Source organism: Gadus chalcogrammus, chromosome 8, assembly GCF_026213295.1.
Source record: "Gadus chalcogrammus isolate NIFS_2021 chromosome 8, NIFS_Gcha_1.0, whole genome shotgun sequence".
Classification (NCBI taxonomy): domain Eukaryota; kingdom Metazoa; phylum Chordata; class Actinopteri; order Gadiformes; family Gadidae; genus Gadus; species Gadus chalcogrammus.
In genome coordinates, this window is record NC_079419.1 from 17,228,323 (window position 1) to 17,242,562 (window position 14,240).

The 14,240-nt window shown below is 44.3% G+C and overlaps 2 protein-coding genes across 2 annotated transcripts in view; one reads left to right on the forward strand and one right to left on the reverse strand.

Annotated features, from left to right (window-relative positions):
• The first annotated feature begins 560 nt into the window (after positions 1-560).
• On the forward strand, positions 561-4,446 carry tm6sf2a (transmembrane 6 superfamily member 2a). Its single transcript, XM_056597772.1, has 10 exons — positions 561-848; positions 1,252-1,355; positions 1,472-1,569; positions 1,728-1,831; positions 1,947-2,029; positions 2,284-2,408; positions 2,500-2,601; positions 2,683-2,775; positions 3,396-3,515; positions 3,712-4,446. Exons 1-10 carry the CDS (start codon positions 757-759, stop codon positions 3,919-3,921), a joined length of 1,131 nt encoding a protein of 376 aa, XP_056453747.1. The 5' UTR covers positions 561-756; the 3' UTR covers positions 3,922-4,446.
• A 1,867-nt stretch (positions 4,447-6,313) lies between these two features.
• LOC130387897 (neurocan core protein-like) overlaps positions 6,314-14,240 on the reverse strand; it is a 23,601-nt gene continuing 15,674 nt past the window's right edge. Inside the window, exons 12-18 of the mRNA XM_056597191.1 lie at positions 12,003-12,116; positions 10,523-10,574; positions 9,951-10,057; positions 9,168-9,250; positions 8,721-8,865; positions 7,062-7,244; positions 6,314-6,429 (exon numbers count right to left, since the gene is read on the reverse strand). Coding sequence (XP_056453166.1) covers positions 6,314-6,429; positions 7,062-7,244; positions 8,721-8,865; positions 9,168-9,250; positions 9,951-10,057; positions 10,523-10,574; positions 12,003-12,116 — 800 coding nt within the window. The remainder of the gene's footprint in view (positions 6,430-7,061; positions 7,245-8,720; positions 8,866-9,167; positions 9,251-9,950; positions 10,058-10,522; positions 10,575-12,002; positions 12,117-14,240) is intronic.

The window sequence follows — 14,240 nt, forward strand, 5'->3', positions numbered from 1 at the left end:
TTCTTATCTCCCTCACCAGCAATATCCCTCCCACTCCCTCCTGTCCTCTATAAGTCTATGGGTTTCAGTCGTGTAATCCTCTTCAGTTGCACTTTATTACAGAAGATAATGTTGTTTCTGGTGTAAATCACAAATGAGTCTCCTGCATCTGTGAGATGTTATGCAGCTAATGTGTGTAATGAGTGCTCAGTTAATCTACAATGAGATGGAGAGTAGCAACAGGTATACAGTTCTCTCTCAAAGTACAATATAATCCAGAATTTAATCAAGAAGGTAGACATCAGATGGATTGCATTCTTAATCTTGGATCAACGAAAGCAGCAGGTTCATTGTCAATCACAGAGACTATGGTTATGGATAGGATAGCCCATACAATTATGTTGGGCCCACATGAAAAGATTACAATTGGAAAGAAATTAGTTTCACTTATCGGTTTCACCACGGGGTGGCATCCTCCACAACAAAACAATCAGTGTTGCATTGGCACTGAACTCCCACGTGTGCAAAATCGGTGAACTTTGTAACCCACTCGTTTAGCCTAATAAAATCAACTACCGCATTGATTGTGTGCATGATTATCACGGTGCCTCATCATAGAAGTTTAGGCGACTGCTGCCACTTCTTTCACTTTACCTACAGTAGGTCCACACCGCCACAGGATTCGTCTATTGGCATCTAATATGCTAGTTTTTGTGGAACATCATTTTTAGTCGTAGATCATTATAAATACCCAAAGGTTCTGCAGGGTTAAGTAAGATGAGGCCGCCGACTGAGATATCCGTTCTTCTACTGTCCCTCTTGGCCCCGGGGGTTCTGTATGCCATGAACAACATCCCTGCGCTTCAAAAGTAAGTGTTTTGTCTTTGTAATTGACTGAAAAGGGGTTAGTAGTTCAATAAGCTTTTGGTTAGTTATAGATGTAATACAACAATTCAATAACTTATCACATAGAATGGCAGGTTATGGGATAATTATAGCCCACCATTATAGTCTATGTCCTGCAAAGGCTCTTATTTTGAATCTTCGAGTTATTTGCCAAATATAATTAAAAACAATATGTTCGGCAAAAAAAAGAAGAAATATAATTTGTATTTAACAACATTGATTTGGCATTAATTACTTGGAAGAAATGGCTTAGATCTATGCCAAACCATTTCGAACCACAATTAAATTGATCTTGCATTTAATTGGAGTACTTTATCAGTGTAACAAGGATTGGGAATTGGGACTGATATCGATAGCTCCTTCCAGGCCCCTGGGAATGCTGGGACTGGGGATGGTGGTCCTGGGATCAGTGCTTCTGCTGATACTCCTCTCAGTGAGACACAAGCAGAACATCGACCCGTTGTTCTATGGTACAGACACTCAAACACAGAGAAATGTACATTAGAACATTAATCATCTTGCTTGCTTTTATTGGGCAAACTTAATCTAAGTCGATGCTACTTGTGGTGTCTGTGTTTGTGTGTAGTCTTTGCAGAGTTCTCGTTTACCTGTTTGATGGCCCTCACCAACGCGTTAGAGCAGGATGGTTTCATTAAGGGTTTCATGGGCTTCTACGTTAAGATGGTAGGTCAGTCTACTTTTCCCTCTCATTAATTTTAATTCCATGTCAACATTTTCCTTCATTTGTCCTCATGTGTCGTTGCCCGTATACTTGTACCTTAAACGTCCCAGAGAGAAGGAGGCCATTGATGTACTGATGGGTTGATCTGTTGTTCTCACAGGGGGAGCCCCATCTCAGCACAGCCTACTCGGTGCTGATGTGCTACTGGGATGGTGTGGTCCACTTTGTCGTCTTCCTCCTCATTATACACAGAATGTTCAAAGGGTAAAAATGTCTTCAGTGTATTTTTTCTTCACTGCTGCTTTATTTTATTTATCGTTGGTCCAGTACTGACATCCTTTTATAAAACCTAACTATTGCCTCTACCCTGTCTGCACAGGAAGTCTTATCGTGAGCTTGGTTTACTGTGGGCGGGATCTTCCATTGCCAACCAGCTGGTTTTGATTCCTGGAACGGTCGTTGGTGAGACCTGTATTCATCTATATTTAGACCTGCATTGTTCTGTACTCAGACCTGTATAAGTCTATACTCAGACCTGTATTTATCTATACTTCGACCTGTATTAGTCTATACTCAGACCAGTATTCACCTGTACTCAGACCTGTATTAGTCTATACTCAGACCTGTATTCACCTGTACTCAGTCTGTCCTTACAACAACATTATCATCATCAATTTCAAGCACTGCACCGATTTGAATAAATGGTTAATTTCCAGGTAAATACGGCTCGAACATTGGTCCTGCGTTCCTGAGGAACATCCCATTCTTCTTGGTGCCATTTTGGGCTGCCTCGCTACTTTTAAATAGGCCACGGGAGATGCCAATCATTCCCGCAGACAAGGTGAATATGACCTGGCAAATACATTTTGGTACATTTTGAATTCCCAAAATACATGTGTACTGCCACTCAACGTTTTACCAACGTTCCCTAGGTTGCCATGGAGCAGAACAAGAGTCTGCTGTCCCGCCCTGTCGACGCGCTCCTGGTGGTTGCCGCGCTGGCCGCCGTGGCCTTCACTGCTTTCAGGGGCTTTGTGAGTAAACAATCACAAAAGCCTTTTGCTTGTGTTGAGCAGGAGGCTGACGTCCTCTAACTCCTGTGTTCCCCATACCAGGTGGTGTTGGACTGTCCTCTAGACGCCTGCTTCACGTACACCTACCAGTATGAGCCCTACCTCAAGGACCCCGTCGGCTTCCCCAGGGTCATGGTGAGTTCTTTCCAAGGCAAACCAAAGCTGGACAACGAATATGCATTCGATATTCCCGGTGTGACAGTGAAACAGTCAAATGGATAGCATAGGTGTTTGACTCTGAGCCAAATGGTACTGGCTTCGGTTCTGTATGCCACCAGCTGCCCCAACTGTTGGCATCCTTGAGTATAATGCCCAACCCCTGCCTTAATGACAAGTCACTTTGGACAAAACTGTCCAATAATGCGGCTGCATCAGCGTAGCAAATCATTTTAAGTAGTTTGAAGCTGTGCTCAAGATGCATTAGAAGCTAAACACAAACACTTTTGGTGGGGAGGAACTAAGGTCGTGTCCCTGGACACGTTTCGAAGATGAGTTTGTCACTCGCTTGATTATATGCGCAGCTATGTTGTCGTGGAGACTGAAGCGCAACTACACTGAACTCATTCAACCGTGGATCACACAAATTCAAGCTGTGGAAATATTGGCTAACATTATAAATAGGTCAACTTCTATCGTGCTAAAAGATATACAATTCTAAAGTTCTGGCCAATGGTTTGATTTGGGGCATTTTATGTTGAGCTAGTAGCTCAAGTCTGATGCATGAACTGTGCCTACGATGTGTCTTCCTGTGGTAGATGCTGGGGTACTTGTTCTATGCCCTGCCCCTGCTGGCCGCCTGCATCTACGGTCTGAGCAGGCCTGGATGCGGCTGGATGCTAGACTTGACCCTACTCTTGGCCGGGGCCTTGACCCAGGTAACCATGTTCCCCTTTCCCTTTCAGTCATTCCAGTGGATTCAACAGAACTGTTGATCTATTTAAAAAAAAAACGCTAGCTTCAGTATTGCAAAAGAATAGAATAACCTAACTCATTGCAAATAGTTGTACTATATCTGCCATGTTTAAAGAGTTTCATCTCCCTCTCCATCTCGCCCCTTCATTAACTCCCCAGGCCCAGTGGTGCCACATCGGAGCGTCGTTTCACCGCCGCACTCCGTACACCTACCGGGTCCCCGCCGACAAGTGGTGGCCCGTCGTCGTCCTGAACGCTCTGTACGTCGCCCTACCCATCCTGCTGGCCCTTCGTTGCTATGCCTACCCCACGTATTTCATGAAGCATGTCACCCAGGCACAGACCAACGCAGAGAAGAAGAAGAACTAACTTGTGAACCAGAGGCGGGTGGTTTGAACGTTTCAGCTCGGATGTGACCTTTGGTTTTGCTGTGACAAAGGGCCAGTCCTCTGAGGACTAGCGCTCCTCTCCCCTGTTCAGAATCAATGTCACGTCACTCAACACTCCCTGCATGGACTACTGGACTTTGAAAAGGTGTGTACACAATTGATGACTGCAAGCCAGGCCGACAGAGCTTTAAAGTGACTCATGCACAGACAACCCGCTATCTTCTTTGGGAAAAGGGTTTGATTCGCACCAGGTCCCTAGTAAACCACTGAGACGATGCATAGATTGTCTCCATCAAACACATCACTAGAGCGAACCAAGTCCAAATCAGGTCACTGAGCTTGAGATCCACCTCTGGAGCAGTGTGACCGTTTAAGGGCTTAGAAGTAGAGTTTTAGATAAGGAAGATAATGGTATGTGTTTCCCAAGTAGGTTTTATCCTAAAGAAGTTAGGCCTACATGCCATTTTGTCATATGTATTTGTAAAAAATAAAATAAAAACATTGAGGATTACTATTTATTTACCAACTCACAGCCTATTTTCTCTACTCAGAACAAGCTAGTGCTAGTTAATTCATATAATTCACTTAATCAGTTTCCTTGATCATTACTCGTTTAAAGATAACACTAACAATCCCGAAAGGGGTAAAAGAACAGTTTAAAGATCAAATGAAACTGTCCACAATTGGCATGTTTCACACCGTTGTCAAGCTTTCATTGGAGGCTGGGCAAGTCTTCCTGACCTCTGTACACCAGGCTAATGGCCCAGTTAACTGACCCTTGAACCCCAAACTGATATGAGCTGAAATATGGAAGGTCTCCGGTTGCAACAGACATGACCAATATTCAACTCCCATCATAACATGACTTAGATATGGGAATACTTTAAGAAAAGATTACATATTACAACCAACTTATCATTTGTCATCCGCTTTATTTTTAGTTGGGCTAGCAAACATGTTACATGATACTGACACTGTAGATTGTGTTACCCGTCATTTCCTTAATTAATACTGTGCTAACTCTTAGTTTCTTACCCTCAGTATTGAACGTAATTAGATCATTCTTCACAAAGGTCTCTATCTTGAGTAAATAGATCTAATTAATCCTTCCTCAAAATTGGACTAGCAGAATGACATCCACGAGTGAAAGTCGAGTAGCTTTAATCAAATAAAACTTTGGAAACTTCAGTCTTGGTTTTTCCATCTTTATTAAGAATGAAACACAACAGCGGGACAAAATAAATCATAAGAACACCAAAAAAGTAGAAGTTGTGATCCTTTTATCCAAGGGACTGGAGCAACAGTCTGGGCACCTTACCTATCATGTCAATCTAGCCGTTCAACGGGTGAAGTGCTTTGTGTCCAGCTTTTCTGATCAGTCAGCAGTTATCTTGGGAATTTGTTAATGTACTCGAGAGCTAAGCCACATTGTCAAATCGTCTAATTCAGTTGAGTGCTTGCAGTGATGAAAAACTGTTAGCTGCAATAGATAACAATATGTACAGGAAACAAATCAGTAGAAATTAAATGATCTGTGTTGTTACTTATTGACCGTATGAATGGTGTAGCGGTGTATCAAATGTTAAACTCTTAATTATATGTATAAAAACCTATCCACTAGCAAACGGTTAATAATAAATACATTGCACAAAGTAAACAAATATATAGCAAATGTTAGAAAAACATATACTAAGGATAAAGCTAGCTATTCAGGCGTTCAATGAAAACAAAAGAACCATTACGACACGTACGAAAATCTCAAGAAAGGGTTATGGGAACCGTAAGCCATCTTGCATCGAATACATCTGTGTGCTTTGCTAGGATGAATATCTTTATTTTTTTCTCCCTTTAAGAACAAGTCAACTTAAAACGTCAAAATAAAACACCCACTAAACCGCTCGCACCATCTCCTCTTGACATGCACACACGCACAGGCAAGCGCACGAGACTCACCAGCTTCAGAGGGGGACGGGTGGTTAGTCATGGGCATGTTTAGGATGGATCGGATTATTAGACATCATGGTGCATTAAAACGGTAGATTCAACAGTTTAGTGTTCATGTGGACCAGCGGGTGGGAGGCAGGGAAGGAAACCCCTCTCCAAAATACCTTATCTCAGTCGGCTATCGTTAGGAGGAGCAGCGGGGGGGGGGGGGGGGGGGGGGGGGGGGGTGTTAAGAGGAACAGCGAGCAGGATGGTCAGCGATAAACAAGAGGAATCCTGGGATTCTCTTCTCTGAAACGTGTTAGATGTGTGAATGGAACCATTAGGATGTTATACTAGGACGAATTGTCTTTCTTTATGGGTGGCGGTTGGTAAGTGGTTGGAGGGTGGGGGGTGGTGGTGGGGGGGGAGGCCGGTTACGACTGGGTTCAGTAGTGGTCGTGGGCGTCCTCTCGGGCTCTGTGTCCCTCCGCGCCGTGCCGTCGGTGGCTGCGGCGCTCTCTGTGCTGGCGGTGGTGGCGTCTGTAGCGGTGGGACCTTCGAGCTGAGAGGTGGGGGAAGACATTGTGCAAGAGTGTGAGGAGAGGGGCTATGGTGTACGGTACGTGCAACATGTTTACAGAGGTACCACATCATCTTCCGTCTATGCGCTGATCCTATTACATGTTACATACATGTTTTGCCTATATCTATGTATGCATGTATGTCAATTATGGCACCCATTGCACTCTTGATCATCCCTGGAAGGAGGGATCCCTCACTCTGCGTTCCTCCTCAAGATTTTTTCCTTGTTAATTAAGGGAGTATTTTCTTGCCCTCTCGGGGGCTAGGGTCAGGGGGGGTGACATAAATATAATGCCTGTTAAGCCCTCTGAGACTGTACCTGTGTTTAAGGGCTACACAAATATAATTGAATTGAATTCAATTCAATCCTAACAAATACATGTATTCACTAGACCTCACCATGTACTGGACATCTTTAACAGTTTTTGATAGGGACTAGAAGGAGATAAAATAATTTATTAACTGTGTATATCCCAGATGAGATATTTTGGTGGGGTATGTTGCCCTTGATTTTTTGCCTGACCGATTCTTCACAAAAATGTGGACCCATTGATCAACTTTTTCATTTTGAATCTCAGGGAAGAGCGATCGATTGCTCAGTATGCCACTCACACTTTGTGCAGATGATCTTGGGACGCTCCCAGTCGCCGTCGGCACGGCAACGAGTGGTGGGAATATGGCGCTGGTAAAAGCCCTCAGAGCACTGGTAGCGCACCACTGAGTGGATATCGTAGTGGGACCTTCGGCGGCCAATCAAATGGGCGTTCTCCACCGTAGGCGGAGCTCCACACAACACTGGCCAAATAAGGGCAGACAGGAGACATGCAAACAATTGAATTTACAAGAAAAAAGACTAGAGCAACCGGACAGCAATAAAATAAGGATAGTTATCATATGAAAATGAATGGTGTATTCAAGGTAAATATGGAGAACGTATTCACAGACACAATTTATTTGCTATTGTTACTAGTTAATTACTAGTTCAATTAACAATATTTTCATTATTATATACCATCTATTGCAGATCTCAACAGATTGAGCTCCAGCTGGGAGGCCTGTACTGCAGGGGACTGGATGTGCTTTAGGGGGCAGGCTTGCTACTGAATCCCGGTGGTGTGTCAGGGCCGTAGCCTAGCGATAGGGAAGCAATGGGCTCTGCAGTATTGTAGCCAGAAGCCGCCACAGCCAAGACCACCGAGGTACTGGACCATAGATATAACTCTTCCTCCACCCCCCTCCTCGTCTCCTTTCACTTAACCCTTTCAAAGTCGTTTCTGCGTGTTTCTCTGACATAACTCTTCACCACATTCAACCCTTTCCCACACACAGACCACATGCTCCTTTTATATTTACCCACTTCACATCAGTGCCAAGAGATAGCACTTATCAGAGGTTGAATGGCAAGTGACATCACTTGGCACAGATGAAGCCAATAGGAAAGAGCGATTGTGATGACCAGTGCAGTCCCTGGTCATCATAAACCGTTTGGACAGTTTGAGTATTTGGCTGATCTTTAGGTTTGGTAGACTGTTGATGAAAAAGTAGGGCAAGATGTGAGGAATGAGGGTGAGACTATTTTTTAGTCGTGGGAAATGTTACATTTTGATTCCTTCAAGCCAATCACTCCAGCAATCAAACTGTGCGAGCCCTGAGGCGTGGATAACAGCCCTTCACTGGGGGAGAGATCAATCATTCTGATCTCAAACAATGAAGATGGGAGACTTGAGAAACACTGCTCTCTGTTTCTCTTTTATTTAATAAGTTTGCGTTGAGTTATTGAGAGAACAATTGCGACTAATGAAAGGAAGGGCCATTAGTTTGTGTGCATTTAACTCACATTAGTCTGGAGCTCAGAAGCAAATTCTACTTTAGTAGGAATGCGTGAACGCCATTTTGTATGTCCATAGTCTCTCTGTGAGCATCCTTGAGGAATATGCTTAGCCCCTACCTACTCCTTTAATGAAATACTAATCACTTTGTGTCGCTTTGGATAAAAGCTTCTTCTAAACAGCAAAGATAATATTAGTTTAGTGTACTCTCATTCTCAAGAGTGTTTTTGTTACAACCAGGATGTGACACACACTTCCGGCACACTATAGAGTCCAGCTTACGGCTGTACACTACTACACTGTTACCACGAATAGCACTATACCGTCCAACTGTGCAGATGTTTACGTTTACCTTTCTCTAATCACACCATTAATAACGTGCGTTCCGCGCTCCATGGAGTCTTAACGATGAAGGTGAGCTAACTGTGCCGGCTGTCCCCACCTGTTCCCTTCTTGCAGATGTAGGGCAGGTTGTAGTTGCAGGGCACGTCGTTCCACTTGCCGTCCTCATGGGCGATGGTCACCACGCAGTCCTCCCCGCCTGCAAAGAAGTTGTCTGGCTGGCTCTCCCTCCAGTTCTCGTACACCTGCAGGAAAGCAGGGCAGAATCACCAGTCCGTTTTGTGATCTGTGACCTCTGACTACCAGGTGCCATCACTCACAAGGTTTACACTTTAGTAATATAAAAATTTCGTTCCAGTAGTAAAACATTATTATTACTTTTTTAAAGGAATGAATTGAAGATGGAGAGAATGAATAAACTAATTGATGAGAACAATAAAGGGAAGATTTAGGAAAGTATTTTTCTGTAGCAGCAGATATATGCAAAACCAAACATATTGATGACGATGATAACGATGATGATGATGAAGATACATATGAGTCTAACCAGGTCGTTGCTGTCAGTCCACTGGAAGTCTTCTTCGACGGTGCGGTCGTTCAGGCCGATCCAGGCATTGTCATGACCCAGACCTGAAACAGCCCCGCCCACAACACCACCACATCCTCATGAGACCTCATCGCTGAACATTACCAGAATGTCATTATCGGAATGTAAGCCACATAATATACCCAAAGGTCACATGTGTTAGCATATGTGCTAATGTGTTTAGTGCTTTAGTGCAGACAAACACACATACACACACACCCACACACACACACACACGCACGCACGCACGCACGCACGCACGCACGCACGCACGCACGCACGCACGCACGCACGCACGCACGCACGCACGCACGCACGCACGCACGCACGCACACACACACACACACACACACACACACACACACACACACACACACACACACACACAGCCACACACCAAACCACACACCAGCACACACACACACACATACACACACACATACATAAATAAAAAATAAAACGGATGACACATCTCTCTCTCTCTCTCACTCTCACTCACTCTCACTCTCTCTCTCTCTCTCTCTCTCTCTCTCTCTCTCTCCTCTCTCTCTCTCTCTCTCTCTCTCTCTCTCTCTCTCTCTCTCTTTCTCTTTCTATCACAGTGCACAAACACAAAAAACACATTAATTCTCTCCTTTGACAGTGCACTAACACCTACCGTCTCTTTATCTCTCTGACTCTCTCTCTCACACCCTTACACACACAAACAACAATAAACACACACACCGCCCCGACCCCCCTCACCGTTGATGAAGTCCTGCTCGGTGGAGGAGGTGACGCTGCTGAGGTGAGCGCTGTGCTCTCGGCAGTCCTTCTCCGCGTCCTCCCAGGTGTGTCTGTGGGTGAAGTACCTGCAGAGGGGGCAGAGTGTCAGCCTCGTTATGAAGCGCCAAGCTCACCCGGTGTCAGGAGCAGGCGACCGGCAACGCTGCTCCAGCAGGGGATATCACATCGGTGGTGTTCACTGGATCAGGTGTGGACTGTATGGTTATGGTTCAGCAAGGTCTCGTTGCCTCACAGGGGACAGATGTTAACCGGAGTCATTGGTTTACCACAAACATTTAAGCCTCTGTTCAGACAATAATTATATCAAAACATTTTGCCCATAACAGTTTTTTGTTTGGTTAAAGTCACAAGATACAATTGTGCGCACATTATTTGTTGCTGGTCCAAACCACCACCTCTTGTGTTTCTAGTAGTGGGCAGCCTTTGAAAACAAATGGCAGCTTCCACCCTACAACGGTAGGGTGATGTGATCAAACGGTATTCCACTTCAAGCTGCAGCATGAGATTAGTAAAGATCTGGTTCTGCCTACCTGTAGCAGTGGCCATGGAACTTCTGCCAGCCGTGCTCACAGCCCTCGATGTCTGGGGAGGGAGGTGGGGAAGAGGAGGAGTAGATGGGGGGAGAGAGACAGTGAGAGAGAGAGAAAGGGGAAGGGGAATAAATGAGGCATAGATGAGGAAATAAAGATTAATGAGAACAATTTGCAGCATTTTTTTCTCCACAAAATAAAGTACCTTATTGATGGTTGAAAGAGAGAGGATAAAGTTTGATATCGTGTTCATTCCGTAAAGGCTCAGGCATTCAGTGGTTAACAGAATATTGCTACTTCCCCTTTTGGACTCGCATGCGGCCTTCTGTGCTCTGACTCCCTCTCGCTGTGCTATTAGTATTCATTAATACCTCCATGGCCGGTGGATTCATTTATAACTGCAAAAGGTTAGATATCCATTAATCCTCATTACTTCTAGTGCCCACGCTCACACAGGGGGGGACAGACCAGCTACTGGAGGCAGGTGCAGCCAGCGAGGTGTGTGTGTGTGTGTGGGTGTACACGTTCTATGTGTGTGTGTGTGTGTGTGTTTGTGTGTGTGCGTGCGTTAATTTTTGTGCATGTGTGCGTGTGTGTGTGTGTGTCCCCTATGCCAGAGAAAGCAACAGAGATGAAAGAGTGCCCTTACTTCGACACAGGCTACATCGAAATTGTTTTAGAAAGTGTTTGCTGTGAATGAGAATGATGCTGACTGCGTGGTAAAGTAAGCAGGGGTGGACACGTTGTCCTTGTGCTGAAGTGTGAATGAGAGTAGGGTGAGATCCACAGTCACCCGCATCGTCAGTATCGCCCGCGTCGGCAGTGGTGTTTTGAAGTGTCACAGAGTTGCTGGTCAAACATGGCAGCATGTTAGCCATATTTATAGCTATATCAAGCACGGCAAGGGGAGATCAGATGCCACTAGGTAGCTTGCAGTTTTATTCAAATTCCTCAATTTACCCATCACGGAAATGACATCTGTGCTTCATAGCCGTTTCATGTAGGATAGCATGCTCTGTTATTTGGATATTTTGGTGACAGCCCGTTCTGTTCTTTAATGAAGGCAATGCAGGGTTTTTCAGAGCAGAGCCTGCGTCTGCATCTGTCAGCCTGAAGCCCAGTGACAGAGGCAGAGAGAGAGAGAGAGAGAGAGAGAGAGAGAGAGAGAGAGAGAGAGAGAGAGAGAGACCCTGAGATTCTTGGCTGAGACATGCCACAGTATAAAACACACAAGCCTGAGCTGGATAATTTCACAAAGGACAGCCCTGGCCGTGTACTACTAGCATCGTATTAGAAAAAACAATTTCACCCTGAAGACAGCATGAAGTCAAACACATATGCACGGAGCCGGTCGGAATCGAGCATTTCACACCACCGCATAGCACTAGACGCCGCCATCTCCAGAAACGAATTTGTCTATTATTGACTTGGATGTGTGAATTATTTTCCCTTTGTCTCTGTCTCCACTTCGATCTCTCACCTTTCTCACACATCTCCCCTTCATAGCTCGGCAGACAAAGGCAAACGAATGAATCAATTTTGTCGATGCAGGTTCCTCCGTTCTCGCAAGGGTCTGACTGGCAATCGTCCACATCTGAAAAGAAGATGGTCACAAACAGGTCGTCAAGGAGCATCATTTCATTGATTTCTTTACAGAAAAAGATAGTAAGAACAATTTGTTTTTGTCCTTGTTAAAGGCTGCCATTAGTTACCGATGAACATCATGAAACCCCTTGTGTCCTATGAAGACCTACACATAAAAATATATTTAATCAAGCTTGGATTTGGGAAGAAAAGAGAGCACTAATCTTTTCTCATTCTTCTGAGTATTGTCTAAAATAATTTAAAAAAGAAAACCTCTAAAAGCTTTTTTGGTTCATTAGGTTCATGTTTTTGGCATAACCGCAACATTAATGTTTTTTACTATCTCTATTCTAGAGTGTTTTGACAATTGTCATAATTGTTTTGCACTTGCATTTTGATTGAAAGGACATAGCTGTAGCTCCTCTCCAAAATGGAAAGGAAGTGTATATAATATATATATACATGTAATATATATATACATGTATATAATTATACAATCGTGCCCTTCAAAAATACCAACTTGGATCAGAAAGCACATTATCTTTCTTTCAAACCATGGAAGCATGGAACCCTTGATTAAAAACTGACATGAGGGTGATGGACAGAATGAGAATCAAGACTTACCTCCAAAATCTGACACCCTGATTACAGACTATCAGACATGCAACTAAGCTAAGCATATGCTTTAGCACTGCTACCCATATGGGACAGCACAGCATCGATGTAAACCTGATGCTTGAAAACCCAAAAACATTGGACGAATCCGATTTATAAAGCATATTTGGTAAAACATAACATCAGTTCAACTTTGAACAAAATGTTCTGCATGTAGTTGAAGATCCGGAACATATCATTAGAGCGGCGTTCTACTGACGCTTCAAAGACAGACAACGTTCTTTCATGGTGCAAAAAAAGAAATATCTGACAGCCTTGAAACAACCGATGAGTTGCGACAAAAGTAAAGCACAAAGACTGGTGCTGCTGTTTGATCTATGTGAGAAATAACCTCTGAGGACCCCCCGGGAAAATCGTATAATCAGTGACCTAAACCGACTGCAATGGGCATTCACACAGCGGTATCTACTCAACTTTTGACCCCATATTCATCTAATTATCAATCTATCTAGCTATCCGATTGGTCCATTTGTCTGACTGACCATCCATCAATCCATCCCTCAATCTCGCCTCAATCAACTCATTCACCCCTCCGTCCTATTTGTCTATCCCTCCATCCATCCCTTTAAAATGGATCTGCCTGTCTGGCTGATTCTCCTCCAGTATTTCCAGTGACATTACTTTATCAGGTTGATCACTCTGGCATGTTTATCCTGACCTTGTCCTCGTAACATCTATCAAACCCTCTGAGTAAAATCATTTACACTAACTCTCTCTCTTGCTCTCTCCCGGGCGCACGCTAGCTTACTCTCTCTCTTGCTTACTCTCTCTCTCTCTTTGGCTCACTTTCTCTCTCTCTCCCTCTCTCTCTCTCTCTCTCTCTCTCTCTCTACCGGCTTACTGAAATATCCTTAGGCATAAAGGCATAACACATCTGAGATTTGACAACTCAGCGCTCTGACATCAAATTAGCCCTGCGATCTGTGTTAAGCAGGTGGCAGGGTGGTGCGGAATACCAGGTGGTTCACCACCCGGACGGGAGACTTATCCAGGACCTCCAGGGCACAGACTAAGGCCCAATCCCATTTCTACACCTTCCCCCTTCCCCTTACCCCTTCAAAACAAGGGGGAGGGGTAAGGGGAAGGGGTAAGGGGTAGAAATGGGATTGGGCCTAAGAGAGCCAGAACTCTTTCCACTGACTCTCGCCGTTACCAAATCTCTGAATCAATCAGAGGGAGAGCTTGACCTTTGACCTGCCAATATCTAAATTAAACGACGTGAATCAATATGCTCGTTTTGGAACAGTGCATACTTACTCCTCTGTGTGCAGGAGTGATTTTGTGTGTGTCTGTGTGTTTGCGTGTATTGATATGTAGTGTTTAAATGTGTAAATGTGTGTGTGTGTTCATGTCAATGTGTGTGTGTATTGATATGCAGTGTTTGAATGTGTAAACGTGTAAATGTGTGTGTTTGTGTGTTTGTGTGTGTGTGTGCCCGCATGGGCTTACATACAGCACG